General features: G+C 51.3%; 2 protein-coding genes across 3 annotated transcripts in view; both read right to left on the minus strand.

The window, feature by feature from the left end:
- Positions 1-9,945, minus strand: part of SREBF2 (sterol regulatory element binding transcription factor 2) — a 60,575-nt gene extending 50,630 nt beyond the window's left edge. The window contains exon 1 of the mRNA XM_032644129.1: positions 9,678-9,945. Coding sequence (XP_032500020.1) covers positions 9,678-9,930 — 253 coding nt within the window. The 5' untranslated portion in view covers positions 9,931-9,945. The remainder of the gene's footprint in view (positions 1-9,677) is intronic.
- Positions 9,946-11,122: 1,177 nt separating this feature from the next.
- CCDC134 (coiled-coil domain containing 134) lies at positions 11,123-27,877 on the minus strand. 2 transcript variants are annotated; one of them, XM_032645284.1, is made up of 7 exons: positions 27,722-27,877; positions 25,936-26,054; positions 25,110-25,231; positions 24,481-24,565; positions 22,493-22,674; positions 22,142-22,213; positions 11,123-13,650 (listed from the first exon to the last, which is right to left on the minus strand). In XM_032645284.1, the coding sequence occupies exons 2-7, from the start codon at positions 26,036-26,038 to the stop codon at positions 13,525-13,527; spliced, it is 690 nt and encodes a 229-aa protein (XP_032501175.1). In that variant the 5' UTR covers positions 26,039-26,054; positions 27,722-27,877; the 3' UTR covers positions 11,123-13,524. The 2 variants fall into 2 exon arrangements, with proteins under 2 accessions (XP_032501175.1, XP_032501176.1); XM_032645285.1 differs by lacking the exon at positions 27,722-27,877 and adding an exon at positions 27,216-27,290.
- Between the last annotated feature and the right edge of the window lie 99 nt (positions 27,878-27,976).

The raw sequence follows: 27,976 nt of genomic DNA on the forward strand, positions 1-27,976 counted from the left end.
ACCCGACCCTCCCATCAGCACCCTGATCTTCCTTTTGGAGAATGCCCACTGGGTGGTCTTGGTGGTAAGGTTTCCTGCCAGTCGGCTCTGATGAATGCATGATCCCACCAGGAACATGACTCTTGCAGGAATGACCCCAGGAAGCAGAGACAAGGCAGAGATCGCTGAGGCAGCACGGTCTAAACAGGTTGCTCCAGGCTCTCCTCAGCTGGACTCTGCTGCTGAGCTGCCCTTGGCTCCAGCCCATTTTCCAAGTCTGACTCTCCAGGTTTTCTGATCAGTCTGTGCACCATCCTTCCAATAAACTCCTTTTCTGTTTGAGCTAGCCAGAGTCAGCTTCTGCTGCTTATCACCAAGCCTCCTGACTGACACAGGACACACTGAAGCAGGAGAGGGACCTGATCAAAGCTGTGTTTGAGGAAGACAGCAAACAACAGTCATCAAGAGTATAGTCTGCAAATCACTCGAGCACAGTGGTCAAGCCTTTCAAAGTGGCTGTACCCTGGTGGGGCTCTTAGGCACATTAAAGTTTGAGACCGTCTGTTCTACACTGTACTATGGCCACACTGAATCACATATGCCCAGAACATGCCAAATTATTCCCAACTTTGGTCCAGCTCTGTCAAAATGAGCATTTTGCCTTTCCAAATTCTCCTTTCTAAAATGCTGTTCACTCACCCTTCACAACTCAGCTCAAACGCCACAAAGTCTCTGTGAAGATTTTCCTACTTCCCTTCCTTAGTGCTCCAAAAACCTGGAGTTTATTCCTCTGTTCCGGCCTCTTCTGCATTTTGCTTTGTATTCTGACTGGCTGCTTAGATGTCACCTCCGTGAAAGTTGGGACAGTTTCACTCATCTCTAACACCCCAGAGTCTAGTGATGTGCTGCGAATGTAGGATACTCATGCTGAACTGGAATGAACAAAATTTTTTTAATTAAATTTAAAAATTTTAAAACAACTACTGACCAGAACAGGGGCTCCTAGACAGGCTTCTTGAGTCAGGGCATCTCCCACCTCATTCCCACAGGGCAGGGAAGAGTACAGGAGGCCATGTCAGAAGGCCCAAGTTCAACTCCTGACTCCACTTCATGAGCCCAGTAAACCATGGGCAAATCATTTTATCTGTCTCTATGTCTTCATCTGCAAAATGGATATAAATGGATATAAAAATCAAGCGCCTCACAGCACTGTTAGGAAGACAAATGTATCAGAAGGACTTCTGTAAAGTGTAAGGCCTCGTAGGAATGTTCACACTTAGGAAGAAGCATTATTTCCACTTGTTGCTATGGGATGGTGAGGGCCTGAGCTAAGAAGACACCGGTTTAACAAGGCAGTTCCACATCTGGTTCAGTAGCCGGAGGAATTTCATCACTGTTCCAAACTAGACCCTGAACCCAACAGATCAGATGCAGAAGCCAGATTATAAGGGACATTTAGACATGTATTCATTAGCAATTCCAAAGGCCTGAGAGATGCAGAAAGAGTTCTGTTTTCCAGTTTCCAAGCCCTTCAATGGTTTAGGATTAGTTTCTAAACAGAGGTTCCCCAGAGAGCCTTACTTTGAGGCCCAGGCTCTGGGATCTGCTACTCTTTAAAAAATTCCATCACGTCAACAAAGTTTAACCCTTGAGGCTTGTGGTCCAGAAGTGGAACACTTTACCCTGTTCTGTGACTGCTCCTTTGTGTCCCACCCACCACCCCAGGAAAGCCCTTTCAAAAGGAAAAGAACAAACATTCCAAAACTGTATTCTAAAAAAGGGCCCTTGGTCCTAAGAGTCAACTTGCAAACTGTAGTTCCTCATTCATTCTCAGATAGAGTCAAAGAGAATGTTATTTTCTGCCCTCTTCCTTTTTTGTGCTGTAGCTCACTCAAGTCTTACAACACCTGTGATGCAGACATCCCCACTCCCCACCCCACAGCAGAAATTAAGGCTTACAGAAGTGTTGCAGGACCCAGGGGAAGTCACTTGAAGTGCCCAGCACAGGGCAGACCCTTCCTGATAAACACATGTGGTCTGAATGTGTACCTGAGCAGAGGATCCTGGGTCTCTCCAGCCTCAGCCCACCACTCCACCTTGTGTTCACAACTCTGAAGCCCGCTACATCAGATGGGGATTTGGCATGGAGTAGAGGAAAAGTACATGGGTTTTGGAGTTGGACTTGTGTGGACCGAGGTCACCATTTTATGACTTACTAGTTGTGATCTGGGTCTCAGTTTCTTCATCTGTAACACACCGTGGAATTGAAGAAAAAATTAAGAGCAAAAGACAATGTAGGTAAAGGGCCATCCATACACACGGTGTGAGGATAGGGACCTTGCTTACCCTGCTAGTGCTGTACCCAGAGCTCAGCACAAAACAGGTCCTCTGTAAGGGTCTTAACTGCAGGTCTAACCAGACATGGTGCTGGGCATGCAGCGGGTGCTGCCTACAGTGTGATTTCAAAACCTGATGAAGGATGGAAAAGTAGCAGTGACTGCAGAGACAGTCAGTAATTAATAAAGAATAAGACAGTCACCTTCACCTAGAGAACTGATGCACCTCAGGATAAATGATAGTACACCTGTAGGATCAAGATGAAACGGTCCCATATTTGTTATCAAATACACTGTATGTCTGTAAGAAGAATCACACAATGGAAAACAGCAATCACAAGTCAATTTCAGTCCTTCCCAACAAATAATCACGGAAAGCCCACCCAACTAGCTCAGAAAAACTACCACGATTGACTTTTAAAAGTTCAAAGGAAAGTATTGTGAGAAGTGAGGCTATTCATAACAAAAGGGCATTTCCTAAAACGTCTGCAGATGTTGGTGAAAGGTGGTCTGAAGAGAATCAGAATGAAAGGAAGCAACTTCCAGAACACTATTTATAGGAATGGAGAGCCCCAAAGAATTTTTATGCGAGGATGGAGGATGCACTGAAATTCTGGGGCAGCAAGGGCTGCCACCAAGACACCAAGAAAAGGAACCCAGACAGAAAAGAGTCCCACTGAAACAATGTAAAGCAAGAAGTCATTTTTCAAGTCCCCCAAGGCAGAGGGCTGAAAATAAGGAACTGTACCTTCAGGAGCAATTTTAAAAGTATAGAGAGCAAGCAAACCAGACAAAGGATCACTCTAAGAAACCAAAGGCAGCAGAGGAGTAAAACAGTCGCAACCACTAGGGTCCTGGGCAAGCAAAGGGAACATCAGAGGCACAGGAAGGGATTGCTCAGAAAGTTGGTGGCTGCCCACTGACTGTCCGGTGGTCTCAAGTATAGAAAAGAAACATGAGGAACCAGGAGGCCAGGACAGAGGGGTCTATACATGTGCATTGTTGGGGGGCTGGGGCAGCATCAGCCCTTAACTGGCATACATGTGGCAAAGAGACAGGCAGAATAAGGGACTAGAGTTCCAGACTCTAGCCGGAAGCTGAGAAGGACAGGCCCTCTCCTCCACACTGGTGGGGGAGTAAATGGGTACATCTAGTGAGGAGAGCAGTTTGACAGGATCTGTCAAAACCACAAATGAGCCAGAATAGAATGTTAGTGCCTGCCCCTTCCTTTCACATGTTTTATCTCATTTGACTCTTACAGCACCTATGGTGTAGATATCACCACCCCACCCTGACGCACACTTCCGGTCATTTATCCTGCTCCAACACCTGCACATGTGTGAAATGAGGAATTTACACAGCTATTCGCCACAGCATGTTTTTCATAGTGAGACTGGAAACACCCTCAAATGTCCATCAAAGAGGGACTGGATGAACTACAGTGCATCCGTACAATGGAAAACCATGCAGCAGTGAAAAAGACTGGAAAGATCTCTAAGGTATGCTGTTAAGTGAAAAAAAAAAGGGTAAGCTGCAGAAGAACACAGCTTATAGCATGTTATTTGTGAAAAATAGAAAGGGGGGCAAAAATGAAAATCCATACTTGCTATTTGCTTCTATTTGCATTAAGTTTTGAAGGATGTAAAAAGAAACTAAAAAATTAATAACTTGGGGTTGTGGGCCCTAAGCAGATGGTGACAGGGCTGGGGGCAAGACTTTTCACAGTACCCTTTCATACTTTTTATTTTGCCATATGAATGTATCACCTTTTTGAAAAAATGAAAATATTTTCCAAGTGGTAAGTTCCAATCACCACAGTACTTTATAACACTGGAAAAGTTTTAAAAAATGAAAGGGCTACAGCTGGCAGTGTGTAAGAGCTGTCACCCAGCTCTTCACTTGAAGAGTCCTTGACGAGAAACACGTACCAATGAACTGACTCCAAAGTGATCTGCTCATCTGTGTTCAGGGCAACGGTACTTATGTTAATGAAAAACTGCAAATGATGCAAATGTTCCACAGGGACATGGATAGGTATTTGCCCCCTCAGATGAATTACACTGGATCACAGGCAATTTATACCTCAACTGTTTCAACATACAGCAACCTGTAAGTGAAAATGCTGTAACATTTCACGTGCACGTTAATAAAGTTCAGACAAGAATCCAGCAGGATAGACAATTTGATATTCAGGGAGCGCTATTTGAATAAAGTTGCTTAAGAACTTCTTTTTTAAATTATGAAATTGAGGAAAGAAAAGATCTATTCGATACAGGAGCAAAAATACACTTTTTTAAAAATGCCAAGAAAAAATGCCAAGACCTGAGCTGAGTATGAGAATGACAGAAAAGACTGACATGAGAGGCAGGCAGCGCTCAAGAACATTGGACCAAAGGCCCAGGTGTGAATGCAACACGTTTGTCAAGGGCGAAACCAAACAGACCCAGGAAGAAGGAGAAACCCCAGGAGACTGGTTCAGTGGTCTGAGCAACCCTAGAAGATGTATCCCACGAAATGGAACCGGATGAGACCAGGCGCTAAAAACTGGCAGAAAATAAATAAGCTAAGAGCAGCAGCAGCTCTTTCAAGCCAAACACTAGCAACAGTGATATATATTCTAGTGTCAAGAAAAAGCTTACATCTTCAAACAGGGGTAAAAAGTAAATCTCTGCTTCACCTCACTGAGCAGTTTTTCCGAAGTATGACTCACTGGAGAGACATGAAGCCAATTTCTACCCGTCTCCTCGCCTCCCTGCCAGTGGTGTGCTGGCCACACCTTCCCCGACACAGGCTGGCCACTCCGATCTTCCCAGTGATGTGGACACCTCGACTAGGGGCCCACCCAACACCTCAACCTGAAGCGACTTCCTTTCCTCGTTAGACACACTTTTACAGAGCGCCTCTCCAGTGCCTGACTGCTGGGAGAAGCCAGCAGAGGCCCAAGACGGTGTCACCCAAAGGCTCAGGAACAGCAAGTTACTCTGAAGCCTAGGGTACAGGGTGGGCTACCAGCAAGAGGACTGCATGAATGTAGGTATCTGACTTTGTGAGCCCTTCAGAGCCCACCAAGCAGGGACAGTGACTGACAGCTCAGCCCATCAGTGGACATCATCGTGGAGTTCAGAGCACCAAGGACAAAGACAAGAGCCCACAAGTTTTCAGAGAAAACGTGTCACACACAGAGGGTCAGGAATCAAAATGGTATCAGATTTCTCAACTACTGGAAGCTAGAAAACAATGAGGCAATGCCTTCAACCTAAAATTCTAAACCCACCCCAACTATCAAATTGGAGACGTCAGAATATACTTTTAGAGAGGTAAAGCCCCACAAATTTACCTCTAAAGTACACTTCCTTAGGAAGCTACTGGAGGATGTGCTCCATCAAAACAAGGGAGTAAAACAAAAAAACAAGAACTAGGGAACAAGGGCTTCAACATCGCCCCCGACCCCGGGTGATGGTTAAGGGTAGACCCAGGATAAGTGCGAAACAGCAGACCTAGACAAGCATCAGATGGGACAAAAAGAGGGAAGGCCCCAGGAGAGACATCAACAAGGGCGATAAAAGGAACTGACCGGGCTTCCCTGGTGGAGCACTGGTTGAGAGTCCACCTGCCGATGCAGGGGACACAGGTTCATGCCCCGGTCCGGGAAGATCTCACATGCCGCGGAGCGGCTGGGCCCATGAGCCATGGCCGCTGAGCCTGCGCGTCCAGAGCCTGTGCTCCGCAGCAGGAGAGGCCACAACAGTGAGAGGCCCGCATACCGCAAAAAAACAAAAACAAAACAAAAAAAAAACTGCCCACCAAACTGAGTTTCTGTCACAAGATTTAAGGCTGCATTAGTTACGGGAACATGGAAAGTAAGCAAGTGAATAAATGGGGCTACAATGAGCGCTAGGAAAAAACAAACAGCAACAAAAACCGCAGAGGATCTACCCAAGAGAAAAGAAAACATATGTCCACAGAAAAACCTGTACCCGAATGCTCACAGCAGCTTCATTTATAATAGCCAAAAAGTGGAAACAACCTGAATGTCCAACAACTGATGGATGGATAAACAAAACATGGTGCATCCATATAAGGGAACACCATGCTGCAACACGGATGAACCTCAACGTTATGCTAAGTGAAGAAGGCCACATATTGTATGACTGCATATATATGAAATGTCCAGAATAGGCCAATCCATGAGGACAGAAAGTAAATTAGCTCACCGAAAAGTTGCTTCAACCTTCTCCACGGAGAACAGCTGCCTCTACTTGTACACCACCCGCTCACTCCTGACTTCGTTCTGGTTTACCTGGCCTTGGACCACCTCATCTGACTGCTGTGTCAAAGGTGGATCTCCTAATTGCCAAATCCCATGAGTCCTTTCATGGCCTTGTCATCCTTGCTGTCTTCTACAGCACTATCTCCATCATCCACTAACTGCTCCTCAAAAAGCTCACTTCCCCTTAGGTTATTATGTTTCCCTCACCTGATTTGACCTCCGGTTCCATCTTCTCCTCTCACCTCTATACTCAACTCATCAATATGGGTGGGTGACTAGTCCTCAATCTCCATCCCCAGTTTTAACCTTCTCCTATCTGCCTCCCATTTCCTACTAGCACCTCAATTTCAGTCCATTTAAGACAAATTTTCATCACCTCCCCAAACCAGCTCTTCCTGCTAGCTTCTGAGCCCTCCCAATGCCCAGGATCAAAGCCTTAATGGGATCTTAGGATTCCACCTCTGCTCTGCCTTCAGGGCCAAGTTTCACTGAGGCCATGTCCTGTCACATCCAGCACCTTGCACAATGGCCACTTCTTATCCCCATCCCATCACCCTCTTAGGATCATCACCTCACATCCACACGGCTGCCTCCTAGAGGCTGGCATGTGCTCTCGAGGTGACACATACCCTCTCTCCCCCACTACCCACAGCATCTCTTCTTCCTCACCCAACCAGCTCCTAGAAGCATCTGGGCTGGCCAGCTCTGACCTAACCCAACACCAAGGGCTGAGTCTAGTATAACTTAGAATCCTGCCTAGCTCAAGGTCCCTGGATTCATTCAGGCACCCCACAAATATTTAATTCTAGGTGAAAGAAACAAAATGCAAGGCCCTGGCCCTCATGGGGCTGATGTTCTGGAGGGAGATGGATGGGTAAGTTTTCAGGGATATTTGTGCCTGCAGACCACTGGCCTTCAGCCCACCCAACCCTTCTTTCCTCTAAGACCCACGTCCAGGGCCATCTCCTCGGTGTGGTCTTCCTGGTAAGCCAGCCTTTACCAAGCTCCCTCCACGCTTACTTTCACTAACTGCTCTGCATAACTGTGAGCTGTTCTATACTCAGCACTACAGTTTTACTATTATTCATCTCAAGCTCCACAAAGCCATAAAATTCTATCTTTCCTATGTTTTCATGTTCCCTACAGCTCTCACTTGAACACTTGTTGACCAGTGAAGACAGGGAGCCATTTTCCCCCAAATCTAATATGGAGCCCTGTGAAGCCATGGAACCACTGCGGTAGTTTCCGCAACATACAAATTACTCAGAAATCTATAGGGATAAGGTTAATACTTAACTACCAGGTACTTTAACACATTATAAATTAAGACAAATAAGAATCAGTTTTGGAATGGGAGTGCAAAATGCACGTGAATTTCTTGGTGTGAGGTTGCTAGTGGGCAGTTTAGGACATGCGCCTTACTGGCTGTGTAACCTTGGGTAAGTTAATGACTGCCTTGAGCCTCAGTTTCAGGGTCTACGAAGAGGGGATGAATGTAGTATAACAAGCAGTCTCTACCTGATGGAACTTGTTAAGACTGAGGACATTAATGTGCAATGACTGCTTAACACGGTGCCTGGCACATTAAGTACTCAAAACATGTTAGCTGCCCTTAAGTTCCAAGAACCTCCCTCCCCCGTTTGTCAACACATTTCTGTATTTCTGAGCATTCAGTGGAAAAGTCTGTAGTTAGACTTGGGGCGTCATTTAAGGGTCTTACCACACTGCCTGTATGACCAAAATCAGAAAGTAAAGTCAGGCCAAGGGGTGAAATGTTACAGAAGCAAAATGGGAAACGGATTCTTTTCAATTAGCTGTTGCCACTATCTCTTCCCCTGGAAGAGAATCTTCTGCTGCCTCGGTTTCCTCATCTGTATAGTGAGATTGTAGTCATCATACCTGCCTGCAAGGCTGTAGTGAGATCTTGGACATGAAAGCACTTTGTAAACTCAAGAGCACAATGCGCCTGAGTTACTGATTAAGAGTATGGGTTCTGGACAATCTAAAATGAGTGACCTTAAACAAGTTAACATCTTCTGGCCTCACTCTCCTGTAAAATGGGAGCAAAAAGAGTATCTATCTTAAGGGACTGTAGTAAGGAATAAGTGAAACAATTTAAGCGCTTGGGGCCTAGAATATCAGAAGAGCCCACCTATTCAGAGTTATTATTATGATGACTAACCTATTCACTGGACTCCTCGCCCCCAAGGAGCAGGTGAAAGCTTGATGGAGCAGCGACACCAACACTGGCCCAGGAACTGTGCTCCGTAACCAGCTGGGTGACCTTGGGCAAGTCGCTGACCCTCTCCAAACTTTGGGTTCCGTGATCACAAAATGATCCCTGTGCTCCTACCAGCTCTTCCTCTCCGCTGTTAAGGTCGCCGGAACAAAGGCCACCCGCTCCCCAGCCTGTCCCCGAGGAGCCACAGCTCAAAATTCCTGCTGCTCAACTCCCTTTGCAGCGCGACAGCAGGAGCGCCCGGGTCTCTATCCCGGAGAGATGCGTCCACACTCCGCCGCCACCGCTCGCTTCATCAGCAACTTGCTTCTGCAGCCGCTCGCTGCCCAAAGTTTTCCCAGGCGCCAGGAGACTCGGCCCTGTTTCAACCCCGGGAAGACCAGGGGTGAGGGCGCAGGGCCTGGGGTCCCGGCCCGGGGAACCCCAAAGCCGCCCACGCGGCCGGGAGTGGAGTGACAGGTGCGACGCGGAGCCACTGGGCGGGCAAGCGTGACCTCGCACCGCGCGTGTAGGAGCGCGAAGGAGGCAGCGGCCGCGCGCTCTCCTCTGGCTGCTCCCGCCAGGCCCCAGCGACGCCCCCGGCTCCGCGTTCCCGACCCCACGACCCTCGCTGCGCTTCCGGACACGAGGCGCCCGAAGCAGATCCCGCGGCCTGCCCGAGCGGAACGGCCGGGCGGGGCTCAAACCCACAGCGCCCGGAAGGGTTGGGGACAGCCGGGTCGACCGCGCCTGCAGGGTCTTCCCGGGCGAGACGGGGCTGCCGGGGGGTGGGCGCACGCGCACCCGCGCGCGCCGCCGTAACCCCTTCCTCCCCGAGCGCCCCCGCACTCCCACCCACCCACCCACCACTCACCGTCGATGTCCCCTAGGGTCAGCTCGTCGCCCAGCTCCGTGAGCGTCTCCATGGTCTCCAGACCGCCCAGCTCTCCGCTCCCGTCCATCGCCCGGCTCGGTGCAGAGGAACCCCTGCCGTCCCGCTCAGGGAGACGCGGGGGCGGTGCCGCCGTCACCGCCCATGACACCCAACAGCCCCCGCCGGGTACCGCCTCACCGGCCGGTGCCAGCCGCCGCCATGTTTGCGCCGCGCGGGCGGGGCGGGGCGGCATTGCCCCGCCCCAACCCGCGCCCTCTGTGGCCCCGCCCCCAGGCCGCGCGCGCCCCCTTGTTTGTTGTCAATGGGACCAGGCTTGTCCTGGCCAATCGGCGCGCGAAGCGGCGCGTGGGGTGATGGCGCGTCAACGATCAGCAGCTCAGATTTGCATATCGAGGCCCCTCCCCTGGCGGCCTCTTAGCGAATGCGAAGAGAAGCCTCCAGGTCCTCAGCCCAACCTCCTTCCCGTAGTTTAAAGGAACCGCTCCCTTTTCTGTTGGTTCGGCTCCACAAGCTACTCCATCCACCCGCTGGGGAATGAAGGGTTAACACCGTCCACCCCGCCCCCGCCCGCTGGGCGCCCCCAGAGTAAGCCTTGAGCACATTACGTCATCGTCCCAGCTGTCTCTCCCCCACCCTAGTCCCGGTCCCCCCAGCCCGCTTGGGTGGCGGGTAGAATCAAAACTGGACCCCAGCACTGGGGGCCGGAGGAGTATGGAGATCGTTCACGTCGCGTTTCTCCCAAGCCCCTTACGGGCGGCTACCGAGGCTCGCAAACTGCCCAAGTACGGAGCGTATTTTACAAACTCTGCGCCCTTGCACCTGCCGCGACCACGCGCTTACTCCAGCTGCCTCACCCCGGGTACCTGAGAATCTCCTGCAGTCCTTTAAAATAACGCCAGTGCCCGGAACCACCACAGGCATTCTGAGGTGGGTTCCGAGCACATCTTGACAAAGTTGCGCAGGGATTTTGAGGCGCAACCCACCCACGGATTCCCACTCCTTCAGCCACCGCACTTCCAGTGTTGCAGTAGGTCACGATGTAAACAACTGTGCAGGTTTCTAGGAATTTATACTAAGGAATAAACGTATGAGTGCTCAGCGAAGTGTGCCCTCAAAGGAGCTCATCAGAGTCCGCTGTAACTGGGAAAAGCTGGGAAGCCCAATAAGGACCTGATGAATATACCTGTTGACAAAGACTTCCGCGATATATTGTTAAAAGGGAACACTATGTTCCCTGCTAGTCTGTGAGAGGTAGCAGTTGCTTTGCGGTCAAGACTTAAGAGTTCAAAGGCTGGGTGGAGGCAGCCATGTGGATTCACTTACAAACCGTATGACTTTGGGCTGGTTAAATAACTTTTTTTTTTTCCTCAGTTTTTTTAGCTCTAAAACGGGGGGAACAGTGCTCCCTTGTAGTGGTGAAGATTAAGTGAGATCATCTGTACATTCATTTGACAATATTTATTGAACATTTCTGTGGCAGGCAGAGAGACAGTTCCTGCCCTCTGAGAGCTTCCAGTCTGATGAAGAAAACAGGCACTGATATTTAAGACAAAACCTAAAATTATGAGGAGAACTGCATCTGGCATAGCTAGGGGAACACACAACACACACAAAGGCCCTGAGGCAGAAGGAGCTGATGCAAGCCAGCACTTGGAATAAGTCCTGACACACACTGCCCATACAAGGTAGCTACTGTAACTGAAAAGTTACACGTGATCTGTGTATCACATGAAGGACAAAAAGGATGGAAGGCCCAAGAGCTGAGTGTCAGTGATGGTTATGGGAATGGTGGGATTTAGGGTGAATTTTACTTTTTTCTTGGTATTTCAGTATTAAATTACCTTTTATAATTAACATATATAACATAATAAATAAAGTACCTTATTTGGGGGGAAAAAAGACAAGAAAGTCCTTTTCATTGTTTACATGCAGGAGGGCTGGTATAGATTATATTAGTCTCACCCTGAAACAGAAAACCAAACCCTGCTGCCCCGCTCTGGACCAGGCACTGAGCTGAACAGTGCCACCTGCAACTCCACCATTCAGTGGCTCTCACAGGGCTCCCCACAGTGGAGGGTGACTGTCTGCTGGCATACCATATGACTCACTTTCACTTTGGTCCAATGCCTTCCTGTCCCAGAGCCTCAGTAACCCTCTGCAGCGGGCTACCTGAGTACCAGGAGGTCAGGTAAATGGGCACAGTGCCTCCTACTCTGCAGCTGTTCCCATAGGTCCCAGCTGGAGCTGCCCAGGGAAGAGAGCAGAGTGGTTCTGTTTGTACCTTTGAAGGTGTCAGATGGGAAAACTTGGGCCCACTGGAGGGTGAAGAGGAAGGGATCAACCAAGATGGTGAGAAGTGAAGGTATAGAAGGTATAGAAGGAAGAACCCAGGAGGATAAAGATGCTAAATGGGACAGAGGTGAACACAAGTTAAGACTGGGCTCCTCTCTTTGGCTGTGCATATAGTGGGTGCTCAGCAAATCTACGGGATGACCAAAGAACCATCAGAGAAGGGCTCTTGTCACTGAGAAGCCAGGCCCCAACCTCAGAGAGGCAGTTTAGGGCTGGCCAGATGGTTCAGACATTATCAAATTCATTACACCAATGAAGCCACAGCACAGGGAAGGGGTGGGCCAGGGTCACTCCGCAAGTCTGATGGGCTAAGACCCTGGGTCTCCCTTGGGCACTGTTAGTGGTAGAGGGTTGGGGATAGTTGTGTGTCTCTCCCCTGGCTTGGCAAAGTCAAAGAGACAGAGCTAGAATTCCCCCCAGAGCCCCTCCCTTCTCTGCCTGGAAGGGATATGACAAGGGCGGCAGCCCACTCAGGGCCTAACTCCCTCTGCAGCTTCCCTGCTCCATGGCCCGGGTCTTTTCTTACACACCTCCTGACACAGGGAGCTTGCTATCTGATCAATCCAGCTTGGAGTAGCCCCACCATTACAAAGCACAGCCTCCTGCAGAGCTGCAGCCTGTCCCCCAAGAGACCCCACCCGCAGGCTATGGTCTCCCTGCGCTGCCAGAGAGGACAAGTTGATTCTTCCCCGAGCCTGCTCAATGACTTCCCTGGATATCTGAGGACAGAGATCATGCTGCTCCAAGGCTGTCTTGGGCTAAACACCCTCCCAGGATACTTCTGGTCCCTTCTCAACACTGATCCCTTGTCCATGACAGTGCTGAGAAGGGAACTGGAGGTCAAAGCCAAGCCCCTGCTTTGCTGCCCCGCCAGGGCTTGAGGCTCCTCTGAGGAGGAGGAATATCCTCTAAGGCGGTCTCTACATCTGAGGGCCCCCCTATCCCCCGACCCAGGCCCCTCTCACCTGCCCCATGGAGAGGCTCCCTGGGGCCCAAACCAACCTGCTAGCCCAGAGCATTTGCTGGCTTTTACTGTCTCTGCAGGGGACAACTGTGCCAGGCAACTCAGTGACACAGTGGGGCCAGCAGCAGGCATGACACCTTCACACATGGCTCAGAGCCTAGGTCTGCTGCCTTGCCAGGAAGGGCAGCAGCCAGCCGGCCAGCGGTCCTAACCCAGCGGAAAAGTCCAGCCCAGGATCCCTCCTGCTCCCCCCAGCGTCTCTACAGGGTTAGGTCTGCAGCGCCCTCTGAAGGCTCCCTTGGCACCCCTCCAGGAAGGTCCCTGGGGAGAAATGCAGCCCTCTGCGGCCCAGTCCCTTCAGCTGGGGCTCAGAGCCGGCTCCAGGGGGCTGAGCAAACTCAGCCTCCCCTCTCACAGGGGCCAGCTCTCACCACCAGTCATACCGCTGCATTCTCCTCTTCCTCCCGACTGGCTTCCTCCTGGCCCCTTGAGCCCTGGGCTGCTCCAGGGCTATAACTCGGACTGGGATCTTGAGATCCGAGGGCCTTTTCGGATCTCTTTGCGCTTCTCCTCTTTCTTCCGGCGTTTCTCCTCTCCTCTCAGGGCCTTCTGGAAAGGGTCAGTGCTGGTGCTGAACTGAGGGGAAGAGCAGAGTGGTCTGATTAAGTCTGCTGGCGGCAAAGAGTTCCCTCTGAGCTAGGCTGCTGCGGGGACAGGAAGGTCACTCAGACACAGGCCCTGCCCTTGGGCAGCCCACAGACATGGATAGTTAAATGGGCTCGGGGAAACTGCTGAGCGGGTCTTGCAAGATAAGCAGGAGCTTGCCAAGCAAACAGGACGAGGGAAGAGGACATTCCAGGCAGAGGGACAGGTGCTGAACCTACATGGCGCATCTGAGAAACAACAGAAAGACTCCACTCAGGGTGAAGGGGCTGAGTGCCGAAGACCACCACAGACCCCCAGAACCCCGAGGAGGAGATGGCAGCCGGCAAGAGTAAGACAACAGGGGTCCTGCCACTTGCGAACAAGTTGCAACGTCTAGGCAAGGGAGTGTACGGGAAGCAGGTGGGCCAGAGGTTAAACCGTCAGAGCCTGAAAGAGGTGGAAAGACAACAACAGTGGTGCCAGACTCGTGGCTTCCACAGTGGATGCACGGTGGTACCCAGTGAGGAGATGGGAACACAGGGCGAGCTGGGCAGGAGGAGGATGAGGACTTCAGCCGGGGTCATTCCCAGGCCCTCTGCTCTTCTTCCCCCACTCTCCAGACCGGCTCATCTGACCACAGGGCTTCCGTTCCACCTCTATGGTCAGTTACCACTCAAATGTGCATCTCCCTATCTAAATGCCTGTCTGACACCTCCACTAATGTGCAAATGTGCCCCAAGCCCAGCATGGCTCCATCTCCCCAAAACCCAGTCCCCTTCCAGAGTCTCTGTCCTCATGAACAGCAGTGCCCCACAACCCAGTCGAGGCAAGCAGGACAGAGACCAAGCATTGCCCCCACCCCCACCCCTACCCCTCACAGTCCCTTGCCAAGGCCTGGCCTATTTTACCCCCTAAGTCTCAAACCCATCTACTTCTCTCTGTCTCGCCTATCCTACTGCTACCCCCATCACCTCCCCCACCGCCCTCCTGATAAATCTGGGCATCTCCCAGGGTCTCTCCACACCCTCTTTGGCTCCTCTTAAGCCATTCTCCTCACTGCAGTTAGCTACTTTCAAAATGTAAGTCTGACTCCTGCTTAAACCCTTCCACGACTCTCCATTACTCTCAGGACAAGGTTCCAAACAGCTGCATCTGCAGGTCCACCCTGCCCCCCTCTCCTCCTCCCTCACTTCTGGTCCCTGGGCTCCTTCACTCCCACTTCCAGGCCTCTGCACGTGCTGTGGCTCTTCCCAGCCCCCACCCCCTCTGCCACATTAGCTCCAGCTCAGCTGTCACTGTCCTTGGGGACCTGCCCTGGCTCCCGGCTGGGGCTGCCTCCTGTTTCCTTCTCAGTGCTTCTCCCCTGTGACTACCTGCTTCGTGCCTGTTGCCCCCACTGGACCACACTCTCCACGAGGACAGGCGGACTGTGTCGGATGCTGCTCACTGAGCCACAAGCCCCCAGTGCAGGGCCTGCCAGGCTTATAGATGGCACTTAGCATGTATTTTTTAAATGAATGAATGAATCATGTTAGAATATGAGATACGATAGTACCCAAAACTCAGGTAACCTTGTTGTGAGATACACCCATTTTATTTGTTCATACAATAAATCTGATAAATGTCTGATCAAGGTAGATGTTAAAAACAAATTAGGAGCTCCACTTTGTGGAGTAATCCACCTACCATGTTAGACTGACCACAAGTCTGGAAGATGGGGTGAAGTCAGAGAACTGCAGCCCAGAGAGGGTAAGTGATCTGCTCAAGTCAAACAGCTAGTCCCAACTGGGGCTAGCCCCCAGGCCTCCCACTTCCCTGACCAGTGCTTTCCTTATCACACTCTGCCTCCTATCCCTACAAGTTAATTCTGATCCTCTTGGGAGGAAGGAGGAGCTGGGAGACCCCTCAAGCCACAGAGGACTCCACACTCTTGGCTCTGGCTTGGGGAAGGACAAGTCAAGAGATCCTGGCCCCACCAGCCCCAGCTAGGTGGGTCAGAAGAGAAACAATGCCTATCCCTTTCCTGGATCTCCTCCCCGCTAGATCTGGCTAATGCCTACTTTAAATTCTGATGCTAACCTCGAGTGGACCCTTCGTGCTGCCTGACAATCCAGAATGTTTCCCTGGTCTACTCACTCTCCTGCTCTCCTAGACACACCTTCTCCTAGAACCTCCATCACTCCTCCCCTCCTCACTCGCAGCCCATGACCTTGCTTCCTGTTCCAAAGAGAATGGAAACACTCAGAAGTCAACTTCCGCAAGCTCCCACCATCATACCCACCAACCCACTTGCTGCTGTGCCCACACTGCTCTTCCAGGCTAGGCCACGCCTCCCCCCGGGCACCAGCTCTCCTCTCCCCCCTCCCTTCCTCAGGGATGAGGCTCCAGCAACTCTCCTACCCCTGCACCATCGGTTCTTCCTCCCTAATAGGTTGGGGGGTCCCATCAACATGCAAACATGCTGTAGTCTCTCCCATCACACTAAACTTTCCCCTGGAACCCACACCCTCCTCCAGCTAGTCTCCCGTTGATCTGCTCCCCTTGAAAACAAAACCTTTATCATAAGCGACAAGGATATACTGTACAACATCGGGAATTATAGCCATCATCTTGTAATAACTTTTAATGGAGTATAGTCTGTAAAAATACAGAATCACAGGCTTCCCTGGTGGCGCAGTGGTTAAGAATCCACCTGCCAATGCAGGGGATGCAGATTCGAGCTCTGGTCCGGGAAGATCCCACATGCCGTGGAACAACTAAGCCCGCGAGCCCCAACTACTGAAGCCCGCATGCCTAGAGCCCGTGCTCCGCAACAAGAGAAGCCACCACCGTGAGAAGCCTGCGCACCGCAACCCAGCGTAGCCCCTGCTCGCCACAACCAGAGAAAGCCTGCATGCAGCAACAAAGACCCAACACAACCAAAAATAAAAATAATTAAAAAAAAAAAAACCTGAATCACTATGCTGTACACCTGAAACATAAAAAAAAAAAGAAAAACTCTTCAAAAGCGTCACCCATACTTGATGGGATGCGTCCACTTCCTTTCCTCTCATTTTCTCCAAACTCAGTCTTTTGTCCCCACCACTCAACCAAAACAGCTTTTACTGAGATCTCTGATGGCATGTCTCCATGCTGCTAAATCCAGTGGCTGATTCTCAGCCTCATCTTCCTTGACCCTCCAGCAGCATCTGACAGGAAGATCACTTCCTCCTTCTTGTCACTTTCCTCACACGGCCTCTGGGAAATCATTCCCTCTTGGGTTTGCTACACTAGCACTGACTGATCCGTCTTGGGGTGCTCTGCGAGTTCCTCCTCATTCTCCCGTCTCTAAGTGCAGGCACATCTCAGGCCTCAGGCCTCAGACCACTGCTATACCTGCCCTGCCCCCCTGCTACTCTCACATTTGCAGCTCTAGCTTTAAGCTCTCCCCTGAAACCCAGTCATATACCCAGTCGCCTCCTTGACATCTTCATTCAGATGCCCATCAGGTCCAGAAACGAGGCCTTGATCCCCGATCCAGCCCTCGACCTTGTCCCACCAGTCTGCCCATTTTAGAAATGGCAGTCCCATTCTTCCACACACTCAGGTAAAAAATCGTCGAGTCATCCTTAATGCAGTTCTTTCACTCCAGATCTGCTTCCTTAGTGAATTTTATTGGCTCTGCCTTCAAAACAACCAAAATCTGACCATTCCTCGCCAGCACCATTGTTGTCACCCTGGTTCAAGCCACCATTAATTCCCAAATAGACAAGCACAGCATCCTCCTTACCAGTATCCGTCTCCTCCCCGGTCCCCCTCACTATTCTCCACACAGCAGCCAGGCTGATCCTTTAAAAGGATAAGTCAGAGACCCTCACCCTGCTCCTATGTGTCTTGGAGCCAAAGTCCTTGAGAAGACATGCAAGGGTCCTGTGCTCTGGCCTACAACTCTGACCTCACCCCCTCTCACACTCCCCACCCTTCCAAATATGCTTCCAATTCAGGGCCTTTGCACTTGCTGCTCCTTCAGCCTGGAATGTTCTTCCCCAGAGACAGAGCTGGCTCCCTTGCTGTTTCACGTCTTTGCAGTAAGAACTTTCTGTGTCCAAGTCATGTGAAATAGCAACTGTATTCCCACGTTACCCCTGGAATTCCTTAACCACGTTCCTCTGTTTTTCTCCGTAGCCCTTATCACCACCTATCATATATTTTTTATTGACTGTCTATCTCCTACAACTACAATGCCATTCCCAGGAGGGCAGAGCTAGAACGCTTCTCTAGTGGCTGGGATTCAGTAGATACTCACTAAACGTTTAACAAATGCATATGCTATGCCTCTGAGCCTTTGTGCAAGCTGGTCCCTCTGCCTGGGAAGGTCTTCCCTGAGCTGGTCAACCCCGCAGTTCTTACTTATCCCAGAGCCTCCACTCCCTACTTCCATAGGCTCCCTCGCATGGGTCCTTCCCTCTTGCACTGGTACAGAGATCATGCTAGATTGGGACTGTGTTTCTCTGCTACCTTCCCCAACAGACGGTGAGCATCTTCAGAGCAGGGAGAGGGCCAGCTCTCTCTGGACTGGGACAGTGGCCAGCACGAAGCCTGATACAAGTTGGCTCTAGTGATGGGTATGTAGTAGGAGGGGACTCCCAGAACACCCACTGGTATGGAGAGAATGCCCAAGGTGAGCGGAGCAAACCTGGACTGTTGCTGCTGGACAGGTCCACACGGGATACCAAAAAGTTGAGTAAAATCTTGGGACCGTCCCCAGCCAATAAAAGGGAAGTATGTTGCTTTTGAGGTATGCCCAAGCAGAGCACATTATGATGAAGCTAAATTACATCTACCCTGGAGCCCATTCTCTCAGTGCCCCATGCTCTCACCCTCCTCGTGTGTGAGAGGCATTCACGATCTGCAGGGCAAGAAGAGCCAGTGACACAGCAAAAAAAGCATCTCCAAGGGAGCCCCCTCATTGGGAAAGGCAATCTGCCATGGCCTTGAGCATCCCTGCATGTTCTTGCCACGTAACCAAGAACCCAGTCCTGACTGTTCTTACCCAGGCCATTTATCAGGGTTGTGAGTGCAGCAAGCAACCTTGAAGGATGTGTCATCTTGGTTTTACATGAAGGGGAGGCAGCTACGCTAGTGTGGAAAACCATATCCCCCACTCCGTCACCTGAAGCAAAGCCACTAGTTCAACAGGGCCCTCGAGTCAGAGGTTCCTCTGAATAGTCAGGCCTGTCCTCTGACTGTTCACCTAAATGAAGAGCTAATGGTGCTGTGCAGAAGAGTTAACATAGCTGGCCTCACTGCTATCCTTTAGAAGGCTTGCTTCCAAGGTTGGTCCTTGGCTGGTGTCTGGGAACTTGGTTTCTGGGAGGGATTCCCATCACCCTAACTGATAAGAGTGGCTCACTGCACCTAAACTGTGCAAAAATGTGGTTTATGCTAAACACCCACTTTCCTTCTGGAGTCTGGAATTTGGTATGTGCTAGGCAGAGGGTGCCTACGTGACCAGTTCCCAGTAAAAACTCTGGGCACTGAGTCTTTAACAGGCTCTCCTGATAGACAACTTTTCACACGTATTTTTATAACCTGTTGCTGGGGGAATAAAGTGTCCTGTGTGACTTCACTGGGAGAGACTCGTGGAAGCTTGTATCTGGTTTCCCTTAGACTTCACCCAAGAAGCATTTTCCCTTTGCTGATTCTACTGTGGATCCTTTCACTGTAATAAATCATAGCCTCGAGTACAAGTACACACTGAGTCCCGTGAGTCCTCCTAGCAAATCATCAACCTTGGGGCGGCTTTGGGAACCCTCGGCACAGGTGACCACGGGCAGCAGCAGCCATCTAGCCCCAGGGATGCCACTGGAAGACCAACTTCCATAAAGGCTAGTAAGACAACAATCTGAATTAAAAGCCGTCACTCTTGCCTAGACAATATTCCTAATGACCAGGCATGCTGTATTCTTACTGACTGTTGTCAGTGTCCTAGCCATCTGGTCTGCCAGATGAGCAGGCTACAAACTGGCAGATCAAAGATGGCCATCCCTCCTGGGGGCCATGAACTGTGGAAACAAACTGTGGTTGACAATGGGGCAGTCTGGGCCACTCGCTTAGATGCTCATAGCCAATTCTCTGATGAGACCAACCAGAATCAAAAGGTTGATCAAGCCTACACAGCCCAGTTGACTGGCACTGCCACCTGCATGCATCATTTTACTAAGTGTGGCAATACACTCACCACCATGGACTGGCACAAAGCAGAGGACTCCGTATCTCTGGTTCAGCTACCTAGAGTCCCTGGTTGGAACAGTACGGCCCAAGATCGTTAGAATAATGACCACTTGAGGGACTTTCCCTGGCGGTCCAGTGGTTAAGACTCCACGCTTCCACTGCAGGGGGCACGGGTTCGATCCCTGGCTGGAGAACTAAGATCCTGAATGCTGCGTGGCACGGCCAAAAAAAAAAAAGAATAATGACCACTTGGTTGAGTACGCTCCTTGCCAAGTCTCCCTGTAGTGGCCCATGTGGGCCAAGATGGGAGATATGCGTCTGTAGAAATCTTGCAAAAATGCCCTTGTCCCACTCACATATGACCCTTCTGAACAAAAAGTCTAGGTGAAAGTAGGGAATAATTGGAGAAAAGTGAAATTATAGGCCCTGGGATGTGACATGTTGATTTTGTACCAATAATCTGGGGAGGGAGTGCCTTAGATCCCAGGAGGTGTGTGGAACAATTAATCCTCTTTTTCCTTTAGATCCAGCACTGCCGCCTGGCAAAACAATCCTAGGGTCCACCCAAGCCAAGCGGCAGCTGCAGTTGAGAGTCAGACCAGCTGTCCAGTGTGTCATTCTCAACCACGTGATGGGAAAATTCACACAGACACAGTCAGTCCTGAACTATTCTGCTGTGCCTGATACCATCAAAGGCAGTTCCCAAAGTAACCCTGTGTAGACACACAGACCAGAATAACCTTGTTTCAATCTGACATACAAATCCATCTGCTTCTCCTGATCCCTGAGTGACCCTGGTTATGCCATGTAGGGCAACTGAGGCTGCAACTCAGCAGCAACACTGCCTCCAGAGCTCAGCCAAACAATGCAATGGTGACCCAAATCAAGTGGTAACATGTAGGAGACAGTGGGCCACAGAATGCCTCTCCACTGGGGATGAGCGTTGCTTTGGGTCTATCTCTTGGCCCCTATAATCACTGGCAATGGCATCAAAGATCAGCAGCTCAGTCTAAACCCTTGTATGGGTGGTAACAGATGACAGATTGGTCTTAGACGGCATGCTGATTTTCGAATGTAAGACCTACTGCCCCCGCCCCCCCAGGACTTATCAGAGCTGGCTAAGTCCAGGACCCTGGAGCATATGGTTGAGATCAACACTGCGCGTGGCCTCATTCTGCTGCTTAGAGTCCTACTGACAGGAGTCTGAGACAAGCTGAACAAACGTGGTCCTAGTCTCTACTGATCAGATTAATCACGGAATAGGACATTCATGTAGAAATGAGTTAAGCCAAGACACGTAGGGCTGATGGATGGACCGTGGGGAGGTGATCTCCATCGCCCTGCACATTCTTGCTGGTACACCAGACCACTCTGTACCTGGGCCATTTCTCAGGTTGTGTTTGCAGAAAGCAACCATGAAGGATGAGGTGACGTCTGCCTGCAAAGACTTGGTTTGCTTCTGTTCATTATAAAGGTGGTGAATTTCCCAAGCTTGGTGCTTCTAGACTTGATGCAAACCCACTGCATGGGTGGCATTTGCCTGGGCCCCTCTGTGTCACCCTCCTGGGACTTGGGGAATACGGGAAAGCCACATGACCAGGCCAACAGCAACTGCTTTTGCTGCAATAAACTCTGATGTCTCTAACCTGTCAGCATCCATGAAACAGCAGCAAAATCCTAAACCTTCAGAGGTCCCTCCCCACACCTGAGGAGAGCTTGTGATCTGAGGAGTACAGTGCTCTGGCCCTCCCTCCTGCCGCTCAGGCTCTGCCCTGCCGCCTTTGATCTCTTCCTCCCCTCTACTGTGTGTCCGTATCTGTCGTGCTTCCCCTGCAGCCTCCAGCTCTCAGAACCCACCTCAGCCCCTAGGAGGAGAACATGTGCAGGAACGTGGGACAGAAGCCTGGCTGGGTGCTCAGAGGCTCAAGGGCAGAGAAGCATGGCCTGACCTCCCATGGCTTCCCTGACATTCGCCTGATGGGCACAGTGCCTACCGTACACTGGGACGGATGTGTTCATAGCCTCTGACTGGCCCTCACAGCTGAGGTCCACACCGCATGGACAGACAGGGAGCTGAGGCTAAGACAGGGCCAGCAGCTTGCCCGAAGGTACCAGTGAGCGAGTGATACTCAGGCCCAGACCCAGGCACTTCTGGCTCCAAGTCCAAAGCCCTCACACTCCACTCTAGGTGCCCCAGCCCCTGCAGGCCCTGGCCTCCCAGGGCTCAGCAGAGGCCAAGCAGACATGGCCACAGGTCCCAGCAGCTCACCTCTGTGTGGTCTACTTTAAATGGGTTCTGGAAGTCAGAGTCTTTCTCGCTGATTCCCAGCTCCTGGGCCATCTGCAGATGAGGAAAAGCTAGTCATCCTCTGCCTTCTCCTGCCTCCTGCTCACCCAAGGGCCACCCCCTTCGAGGCCTGAACAAATGTGGGCCAGGTGGTGACCCCTAGGGACCCAGGTCAGCATAGAACCCCATGAAAGGGCACCTCAAGGTGGCCCAAGGCTTATCACAGAAAACGCAACCAAAGGCTGACATTCAGGCCTCACTAAAGGGAGATGCGTGGCTCACAGCATACCACCAGAGAGAGGGCTCCCGGACCTCCTCCACCCCAGTCCTTACCAGGCGGAGGATGGGCGAGTGGGGGCCCTGGTCAAAGACGCCCGACTGGTTGCAGAAGCTGATGCCCCAGCGGATGAGGAGGTTCCAGTTGGAGTTGTGGTCAAAGCAGTGGTGCACGATCCTTGGGAAGCGCAGCACCACATCACCGAAGAAGGCCGTGTTCTCCACCACTTGGGAGAAAGCTGGTGAGAGGACCCTGATGAGTGGCCAGGGGAGATGCCCTTCTACAGCCCTCCTGGCCAGCCCTACGCACCCTCCAGAGAACAGAGGCAAGCCCACTAATCAGAGAAGGGGAACAGTGCCTGAGGCCCACAGGCTGCTGACCACATGTACAGTGCATGCTAAGGGCTTTATGTCTACCAGGTCACTGAATCATCAAAACCACCTTTAGAGGGAGATGTGTCTGCTATTCCCATTTCTCACATGGGAAACTGAAGCTGACGGCTCGTGAGTAGCAAACCTGGGCTGCAAACCCAGGGCTGACTCCAAAGGACATGCTCTTTCCCCTGTATCTCACAGCTCAGAAAACTCGTTTGCCATGGGGACCAGAGAGGTGGGTGTCATTTTGCACATGGAGGCATATGCATCCCAAGAGGCTTCGCTGGGCCTAACCTCCCCAACTTGGTATCCTAATGTCCAGAGCTGGGCCTTTTTGTTAACACAACTACAGTGTCTGTGAGGGGTCAGTTCTGTTAGGATGGCCAGGGAACACATCAGGGTTTGTTTTCTTTTTAGCGTATGCCCAATTTTATTTTAAATGCTTAAGTTCTTATTTTGAAATAATTTTAGACTTACATAATACACCACAAAATTCCTTCACTGGGCTTCCTCTAATGTTATCATCTTATATAACCATTGCACAACTATCTAAACCAAGAAATTAACATTGATACAATACTATTAATCAACCCACAGACCTAATTTGAATTTGGTCAGTTTTCCCACCAATATCCTTCCTCTAGTCAACAAATCAGTTTAGACTGAGTTTAGTGTCCATTATGGTGGCAGGTCCCCGAACCCAGGCTAGCAAGAAGAATAGTAACTATACACCCAGCCCTCGTGGCAGCCCCTGTTTGAGTGACCCCTATAGATAAGGCCCAGGCAGCGCTCACCAGCACTGGCCAGGCCACACAGAGATAAGCAGACTCCTACAAAGATATGCCAGGTTGGGTCTGAGACAAGTGGGGCAGGGACCCCTGGGCTTCAGAACAATCTTGAACCGCAAAGAACTCAGGAGTTCGCTTGGTTTACAGGTAAGAGCCAGGCAAACCGCCTGTCCTCTTTCATGTGGAAACTGGAGGGAATAGTGCCTTCCTCAGTTATCGTGGAGATTAGAGACATTTGTAACGTGCCCAACATTCAATACGTAAAAGCTCCTTCCGTCCTGTCTCAGACAGTGTGACCTAACAAACTCTACTGTTAGAATGTAACCAGTTAATGGGGAGAAATTACCACTGAAGAGGAATTCTTGGAAAAGGAGATGAAGGGATTCAAAATATTCTTTTATTTACCTATGTTGGTCTCACCTTGTCTCAAAAAGAATTTAAGGGGGTTGAAGCTTTTAGAACAGTAGTAAAGAGTGAAGGTAACTGCTCCCATGGGCCAGTCACTTCAACAGGCCTCAGTTCTTTCTCCTATAAATGGGAACAACCCTTGCCATCTCTACCAGGAGGGTCAGGGTGGTGAAGGCAAGGATTTCTGGAGGGGAAGTGGGCAAAGGCTCCTCCCTAGTTCCCCCGTCTCAAACACCTAACCACACGACAGAATATATGTGTCAGGGACACAGAAACTGGCTCTGAAACGAGCCGAGAAACACTCGGAGAAACATATACTAAGTGCGCAACTACCCAAAGAGACTCCTTGGAAGGTGCCACAAGAGGGTACTTCCAGAGAGAGAAAAGAGTGACAAGAACAAGAGGGAAGGAGCAGCTAGAGAAGATCAAGGATGGAGTGGGGAAGAGGAGAGGGAGAGATTGGGAAGACCATACCATCCTTCAGTTTCTCGTCCTGGGGGAAGGGCCCATCTGGGAGCACATCTGCAGCAATGAGCACTGTCCGGGAGTCCTCCAGCACCTGAGGGAACCCCACCTGGGCTGAGTGGCTTTGAAAAGGTCTTCCCAGACCGGCCCCAGCCCCATTTACTTCAACCCTACTTCAAATCTTCTGTGAGGGGCTTCCCTGGTGGCGCAGTGGTTAAGAACCTGCCTGCCAACGCAGCGGACACGGGTTCAAGCCCTGGTCCGGGAAGATCTCACATGCCGCGGAGCAACTAAGCCCGTGCGCCACAACTACTGAGCCCGCGTGCCACAACTACTGAAGACTGTGCTCTAGAGCCCGTGCTCTGCCACGAGAAGCCACCGCAATGAGAAGCCTGTGCACTGCAATGAAGAGCAGCCCCTGCTCGCTGCAACTAGAGAAAGACCGCGCATAGCAACGAAGACCCAACACACTCCAAAATAAATAAATAAATAATAAATTAATTATATATAAAAAAAAAATCTTCTGTGCATGCGCTTCCCCCTCATTGAACACCATCCCCTTGGGGAACTCCTACGCATCCATCAGTGCCCAGATCAAAGACCAGGCCTGCCATGAGCTGCCCCCTGCCTGCATGCACCTTAAAGAGCCCCTTGAGCATGACATCAAGGATCTTGTACTGCTGGTGGACATCATTCAGCTGTGCTAGGTTTTTCAGCGCCAACAGCTGCTCCCGCCGCTTCACCTCAAACATCTTCTTGTCTGAGCAGCATTAAGTTAAGGAACTGGCACCAGTTCTCCTACCTGGATAATCCAGTGGTCCCGATCGAGAGGGACCACCCTGGCCAGCAAGTCTCTGCCAGGCACATAGATGTGCATGCCTGGGACTCCCCAGGGAACGAATACACTCTCTGAGAAGCATATGAATCCTGCAACATATCATTCATCCACTTCACAGAGGATTCCACACCCGACAACCTGAATACAACCCTCAGGACCTGGCTCCTGCCCTCCCCTCCCCGTGGGCTTTCCCCAGTCTCCCACAGCCACTCACTGCTCCCACAACCTCTACCCCTCTGCTCACACTGTATACTCTGCCTGGGGTGCCACCCACCCTTCTCTATGGGTTTCTATTCTTTCAAGACCCAGCCCTTGGGTAGGCAGCCCAGTATGCCAGGGCTTGGTCTCCAGCCAGGGTCTCACCCAAAAAGAATGAGGCACATGTATAATCCTCAAGAGTCCTCATGGCTCTGAGATATATGCCTTGCCTTCTCAATTTAACATATGGGGAAACTGAGGTTCAGAACAGAACTGACTTGATCAAGGTCTGGTTAGAGCACCTTACTTTTTCTCCCCTGTTCCTATTAGGGGGTTCTGCTCCATCCTTGGAATCTCCCAAGGGGTTGTGGGTATAGAGAAACCTCATTTATAGACCCCTCAAAACCACCTCCAATCCCAAAGGATACAGATCTCCAGGCTCGGGTCCAGGGAGGTCCTCAGGGTGTCTGTGACTCCTGTCCCAGACAGTAGCAGGACAGAGAGGAAGGACAGGAACTGAAGAAGGTCCATATCCAAGACTCTGGAGCTAGGGGAGTAACCCAGAGAAACAAGGTGAGACCCAGAGCTTGGTGTTATATGAAACAGAAAGTGAGTTGAACAGCAACTTCCCCTGATAATGACACAGCCTCTAAATACCAAGAACCCAGCTTTGGGAAGCCCTGGAGCCCCAGTTCCTAGCCCAGGGCCAGTGACCAACAGACACAAAATAAAGACATGGGATGATAGGAGGGAGGGAGAAAGATAAAGTCAGCAAGGCAGGGATACTTAGAGAACAGGGATCAACGCCTGGAACCCTGCACTGGAGCTCTGGCTCTGCCTGACTTCGGGACCTCGGGCAAATTGCTCAGCCTCTCTGAGCTTCATCTTCCTCACTGCAAAATGCGGATAAGGAAGTCATCTCCCTGTTGCAGAGATAGAAGGCTGGGTGAGGCACTGTGCCTGAGGAAGGAGGGCCTGGTCAATATCATTGCCTCTCAATTCCCCATCCTGGCCTCTCAGGAGGCCCAGGCAGTCAGAGATGTGAAACTTCTGGGGCTTCCCACCTTTCCTGACTTCTGTCATCAGAAAGGAAGAAGGGGTGCAGGCTGGGAAGGGAGGCAAGACAGTCTTGGGATAAGACGGCTGTTATTCTCTTAGGAACCACAGGCACCACAAGCAACACCTGTTCCTATCTAGGCAACATTCCCCAATTACCTACTGAGTACCTGTCACGTTCCAAGCACTGTCCTAGAGCCGGGAATACGGCAGTGACAAACAAAATTCCCTGCACACTGGTACTTTCATCCCTAGTAGGGTTAAGAGAAACCAATGAAGTTGTAAAACAAGCACAGAAAGCTAAGAGGGAGTCAGCAAAGTGCAATCTTAAATACAGTAGTCAGAGGCAGCCTCTACTCAGATGATAGCTGCCCAATTTTACCAACGTGGAGACCAAAGCACAGAAAAAGGAGGAGACTGCCCAAAGTCACTCATGGGTTCTCAGGCTAAACCAAGAGTCTTAATGAGCACTGGCTATCTCAGAGCTGGCCAATGTTCTATTAGGACACCTAGGTGTGTCCCAGAGATGCTCAGTTATTGACAGTGAGACCCCACACAGATCAACCAGAGAACCGCCCCCACCCCACGCTGATGAGACAACTGAAGCCTAGAGAATGGGAAGAAACAGTTCAAGCTCACCCAGAACCCTTACCTTCCACCGTCACGCTCCAGACTCAAGGGAACCAAACACTGGTTAAGGCAGAACTTGGGGTCAGGGGAAATCAGACAGCCGGTAATGACTGAAGCAGGAAAAAGTGGGAAAAGAAAGCCGAAAAAGTGGGAAAAGAAAGCCGAAAAAGCAGACTGCGTGGGGCAGATCCTGCTGTCTCTACTGTTACTCCCACTTCCCCGCCTCTCAATCCCGCTCCCTGCCCCATGAGTCCCCAGAGCTCTTCCCGGCTGGGCGTACGACTCCGAGGCCATTCTGCAGAGGTGGCTTGGTGGTGGATCCTGAGCCGGCAACCCGGGCTCGGAGACCAGGGTCGCTGCCCCTAGCCTTTAGAGCTCCGGGAAGAGAAAGTCTTTCTAATGAGAAGAGGCGTCCGGGTCCGCGAATCCCAACCCCCAACCTGTGCAGCCAGTTCTGGGCCCTCGGTCCCTCCCCCGCCGCCCTCACCCACGGGAGCCTGCCCGCCCGGCGCCCCCGCCCCCACCTACCAGGCCGGGCGGGTGGGTGAGCGGGCGGACAGGAGTCAGCGTGCACCTCGCCTCGAGGGTCCGCAGACGACCGGCAGAGGCGCAGAACCTCACAGAGTCCCAGAGAAGCCTCGCAGGAACTGCCAAACGCCGCCCCCGCCCAAAGATCGCGGGCCGCGACTGCCGCTCCTTGACCTAACTTCCGGCCCCGCCCAGTAGGCTCCAGCGCTAGCCCTGCCCGAGGTCCATGGGAGTTCGGTCCCGCCCACCCTGCGT

This window comes from Phocoena sinus, chromosome 10 (genome assembly GCF_008692025.1).
Source record: "Phocoena sinus isolate mPhoSin1 chromosome 10, mPhoSin1.pri, whole genome shotgun sequence".
In the NCBI taxonomy this organism is placed as follows: Eukaryota; Metazoa; Chordata; class Mammalia; order Artiodactyla; family Phocoenidae; genus Phocoena; species Phocoena sinus.

What these genes read in the sequence shown, in the direction of transcription:
- CCDC134 (XM_032645284.1), bottom strand. Translation starts at nt 26,038, where the DNA reads ATGGACCTTCTTCAGTTCCTGTCCTTCCTCTCTGTCCTGCTACTGTCT. An exon ending in GGACCCGAGCCTGGAGATCT is followed by an intron (nt 25,232 to 25,935) that starts GTATCCTTTGGG and finishes AATGCTGCTCAG; the next exon opens with ACAAGAAGATGTTTGAGGTG. An exon ending in GGACGAGAAACTGAAGGATG is followed by an intron (nt 22,675 to 24,480) that starts GTATGGTCTTCC and finishes TCCTCTCACCAG; the next exon opens with CTTTCTCCCAAGTGGTGGAG.